At 58.4% G+C, this 4,143-nt stretch overlaps 1 protein-coding gene across 4 annotated transcripts; it reads left to right on the forward strand.

Annotated features, from left to right (window-relative positions):
• Positions 1 to 165: 165 nt before the first annotated feature.
• LOC104146918 (T-cell-interacting, activating receptor on myeloid cells protein 1) lies at positions 166 to 3,446 on the forward strand. 4 transcript variants are annotated; one of them, XM_009679207.2, is made up of 7 exons: positions 175 to 555; positions 646 to 681; positions 875 to 1,150; positions 1,356 to 1,640; positions 1,951 to 2,241; positions 2,469 to 2,753; positions 3,113 to 3,446. In XM_009679207.2, the coding sequence occupies exons 1-7, from the start codon at positions 282 to 284 to the stop codon at positions 3,235 to 3,237; spliced, it is 1,572 nt and encodes a 523-aa protein (XP_009677502.1). In that variant the 5' UTR covers positions 175 to 281; the 3' UTR covers positions 3,238 to 3,446. The 4 variants fall into 4 exon arrangements, with proteins under 4 accessions (XP_068768849.1, XP_009677504.1, XP_009677503.1 ...); XM_068912748.1 differs by lacking the exon at positions 875 to 1,150 and having other exon boundaries at positions 166 to 555; XM_009679209.2 differs by lacking the exon at positions 1,951 to 2,241 and having other exon boundaries at positions 169 to 555.
• The last annotated feature ends 697 nt before the right edge of the window (positions 3,447 to 4,143 follow it).

The raw sequence follows: 4,143 nt of genomic DNA on the forward strand, positions 1-4,143 counted from the left end.
CCTCTCAAGTGGCAAAAAAAGGGAAGCCAAGTCAGTTCCCTGTTGTTCCATTTCATGAGGCCACCAAACCTCCCCCACAACCATGAGGAAGGTGCAGCATGGACACTTCCCCATGGCTGGTCTCAGTATCCTCTTCCCCTGCCTCCAGCACTGCCCCAATTTCACAAGAGCTGAGAGGAAGCTATTTCCCCATCAAGTGACTCAGAGTCAAGGAAGAGAAACCAAAAGCCCCAAGAGATTCACCCCTCGGGTCCCCAGGAGCCTAAGACCAGTCATTGTGGATGCACAGTCCGGCGGAGGGTAACCGGGACATTCTTTGGCCAGTTCAACCATCCCAGCCCTGCACTGAGTCTGCAGAAACACAAGCTGTGGGGCAGGAAGTGGCTTGTGACGATCAAGGCTTGCCGGGACACAGCAAGAAGCCGCCCAGCTGCAAGGGAACAGACTCAGTGCCTCCCCGGCAACCCTTCCTCCTGAGCAAGCCCTGCTTGAGCCAGGGACAGAGGGAGCCAAGAGGGACTGCGATGCTGCCTGTGACCCACATCCTAGCCTTTGGTGAGTGCCAGTGGCTGTGTGGGCTCCCAGAGGGGACACAAGGTGCCTTGAGCCCTTGACAGAGATGTTACAGGGCCATTTTTCTTGCAGGAGCTTGGCTGGTGGTGCAGAGCATGGCTGCCACAAGTGAGTATCATGAGGTGGGAAATGGGGAGCTTGGACACAGCCCCTGTCTACTTCCCGGGGCCCTTTTCCAGCCCCACAGCACCAAACTCACCCTTGTGTGGAGACGGGGCCTGAAGCTGGTGCCACATTTGCAGCAGGACAGCTAGGCTCCAGAGCACTCCATGTCTGTCTGGCAGCATCTCTCTCACTGCAGGTGGCCCTAATGTAACCATCTACCTGCAGCCACCTGGAGTGATCCCACTGGGAGGCTCTGCCACTATCCACTGTGAGTGCCAGTACAACGGTGGGAGCTTTGTGCTGTACAGGAATGGGCAGCAGTTCCACACTTGGAAGCCACATGGCAGCAGGGTCAATTTCTCCATCTCCAACGCCACCCAGAGTTTCTCGGGTCCCTATAGCTGCCATTACCTGCATGGAGATGATGGGGCTGTGCTGGCTCGCAGTGACACCCTGGAGGTTCTGGTGCAAGGTGAGGGATGTGTCATGGCCACTCCAACACCCTCTGAGTGGGGAGAAGCACTGGGCATCTTGGCTTCCCCATCTGCATGACGGGAAGGGTTTTTCCCCTCTTCCCTGACTTGGAGAGGTGATGGTCATCTGCGCCTCCACCTTAGTGAGGTGGTGGCATTTCGGAGACCCCCACAATGCTCCTGGCACCATGTCTCTCCCCACAGAGCTCCAGGGCCCCAAACCTGTCCTCTCCATCCTGCCTGGGCATGAGGTTGCTGCAGGGTCTGGTGTGCTACTCCAATGCACCTTCCAGTATGCCAATGCTGGCTGTTTCCTGTACCTGGAGGGCCGGACTGGGGCGGTCCGCTACTTCCCTGAGAGGGAAGCCAAGTTCCACCTCTCCCAGGTGGTGAAGGGTGATGGGGGCCGCTACAGCTGCCAATGCTACATCAAAGAGACCCCACCAAAATGGTTTAGCACCAGTGAGTACTTGGAGCTGGTTGTGAGAGGTGAGACATCCCCCCATCTCATCTTACCCTCTTTTTCCTCACTAGCATCTGCCACATCCTGAGGGAGCTAGAAAAGAGGAGGTGGGGAAAGAAAGCAGCTGAAATAGGGTCCCAAGCAGAGGTTTACAAATTCCTCCAGATGCGCTTGAGGTTTGCCAACCCCTCAGAGACCCTATAGACATGGTGTTGCTGGGACACCGGCTGGGGGGGAGGGGGGAGAGGATAGGGGAAAGATATGTGGTCGAGCTGGGGTGGGGGGGCATGGGGTCTGATCCAGCCCTGAGAGGCTGCCATGTTTGCTTGTGATCAGAGTCACAGCTTCCCAGACCCTCTATCTCTGTGATGCCCTGGGATGGAGCCATCCTAGGGACACCGGCCACAATTCTCTGCAAGTGTCCCTGCCAGGGGACAGCCATGCTGCTGTACAAGGCTGGCAACATCAGCGCCTGGAAAAGAGCCCAGGTGGTCAGGAACATGGCAACATTCACCATCGCCCGTGTAGACCAGGAAGATGGGGGTACCTACATCTGCCGCTATGGGAATGAGTCCGACCCCAGCAACTTGTCACAGCCCAGCCACTCTGTAGAGCTGCTGGTGAAAGGTGAGAGGGGGAAACATGGCCATGACCCCATTGTTGGGCTTAGGGATTGGTGAAGACATGAGCAGCTGTCAGCCTGAGATGGGCTCGAAACGCATGGGCTTTGGGCTGGGGGACTGCTCCCACCAGCACAGAGGGGATACTCTGCATCTGGACAGCTCAGGGTGGCCATGGGGTGAGGAAAGGGCTGCATGTCCCCCTCCAACTGCCCCGTGTGTTCCTCCTGGCAGATCCTGGGCTAGCCAGGCCCAGTCTGTTCTTGGAGCCACGGGGCCATGTCCGACCAGGAACCAATGCCACCCTGTTGTGCACCGGTGTGGGCCAGAGTGCCCAGGTTTACTTCTGGATGGACAGGAAGATGATAAAGAAGACAGAGACAAAGGGGAATGTGGCCACCTTTGTGCTGCCCCATGTGATGGGGCACCACGGGGGCACCTATGCCTGCACCTACCACTCCCGGAAGCAGCCTTACCTCTCATCAGAGCTCAGCAACACTGTCTGGCTGGTGGTGGCAGGTGAGGGCAGGTTCCATATTCCTGGCATTCTCTGTGGTCTCAGTGCCAGGACACACCAGGAAGGGTGACAGGTCGGAGACTGGGGAGAGGTCACAGTGGGGCAGGGAACAGGGCAGCTAGGAGCCCTTTGGGTTCCCCTTTGATCTCTATGAACTTGCCTGTATCCTCCTTTAGCCCTGGAGACCCCTATGGTTCCCCATTGTTCACATGGGTCCATTTGCCCTGGGAGCCCCCATGTGTCCCTGCTTTGTCCCCTGGGGTCCCCTGTTGCACCTATGAGGCCCCTGTGCTCTGGGAACTCTCTGGGGTCTCTTCTTTGCCCTGGAACCCCAGTGACTGTCCCTCCCTATCCTCTGCAGATTATACGTGGGGCAACACTGTGCGCCTGGCCCTGGGTGCCGGGATCCTCATCCTGCTGGGGCTGATTGTGGCTGAGGCCATGCACAGCCATAGGCCCACACTGGGACACCTGGGTACCCTCTAGAATGGAACAGAGCTCCTCTCCAAATCACCAGGAGAGAAGGCGATGCTGCCATGGCCGCCTAGGCTGGAGGTGGCCCATATGCTCCCCGCATGGGGAGCTCCCAGTAACTGCTGTTGTCTGAACTCAGACTGGTAAATGAATGCTGATATCCCCTTCTATCTCCTGACAATGCAATAAACCAGTCCTTCCCCATCCTGTTGCTTCCAGGAGCTGCCTTTGTGGGACAGGAAAGTTTTGAGGTGGATGTTTGACCCTGTATGGCCTGGGTAACCCCACCCCAAGAGAGTGGAGGAACCTCTCCCACCTCATGGCTGCACAGGGTCCCCACCCTGTGGCAGCGTGGGGTCCCTCACCCCATGGCAGCACAGGGACACCCACCCAATGGCAGGGTAGCGCGGGCTCCTCAGAACCCCAGATGCAGTCACTCCTGCACAGGGCCATATAACATATTCACCACCTGGCATGGCAGCCCCACAGGGTCCCATACAGGCCAGGCCACTATGGCCCAGGCCCTTGTGGTCCCTCACACCACCACAGGACTACAGAGCCCTACCCCCACAGAGGTTTCGCCCTGCCACACCCTTCTATCCCCCACTTCCTGATATCTGTGATCTGGACCAATTCTGCCCTGGACATCCTAGAGGCAAAGCAGGAGCCTCTCACTTTCCCCTAGAGGCAGTGCTGATTGGGGGGGTGGGACCACAGTGGTGGGGCTGGGCATGGGGCAGAGGGTGCCAGGGTGGGGCAGGTCACTGGGGTGGGGCTAGGGGCAGGCCACAGGCCACACCCCGCCCCCCCCCCCCAGTTTCCCTCGAGGCCAAAGGCAGATGCAGCTGCTTTCTCTGCTCCACCGAGCACCTTGCCAGCACACAGCCCAGGGCTGAGTAACCAGTCTCCAGCTGTGTA

Source organism: Struthio camelus, chromosome 18 (assembly GCF_040807025.1).
Source record: "Struthio camelus isolate bStrCam1 chromosome 18, bStrCam1.hap1, whole genome shotgun sequence".
In the NCBI taxonomy this organism is placed as follows: Eukaryota; Metazoa; Chordata; class Aves; order Struthioniformes; family Struthionidae; genus Struthio; species Struthio camelus.

What these genes read in the sequence shown, in the direction of transcription:
- LOC104146918 (XM_009679207.2), top strand. Translation starts at nt 282, where the DNA reads ATGCACAGTCCGGCGGAGGGTAACCGGGACATTCTTTGGCCAGTTCAA. An exon ending in GACCCACATCCTAGCCTTTG is followed by an intron (nt 556 to 645) that starts GTGAGTGCCAGT and finishes TTTTTCTTGCAG; the next exon opens with GAGCTTGGCTGGTGGTGCAG. An exon ending in TGTAGAGCTGCTGGTGAAAG is followed by an intron (nt 2,242 to 2,468) that starts GTGAGAGGGGGA and finishes TCCTCCTGGCAG; the next exon opens with ATCCTGGGCTAGCCAGGCCC.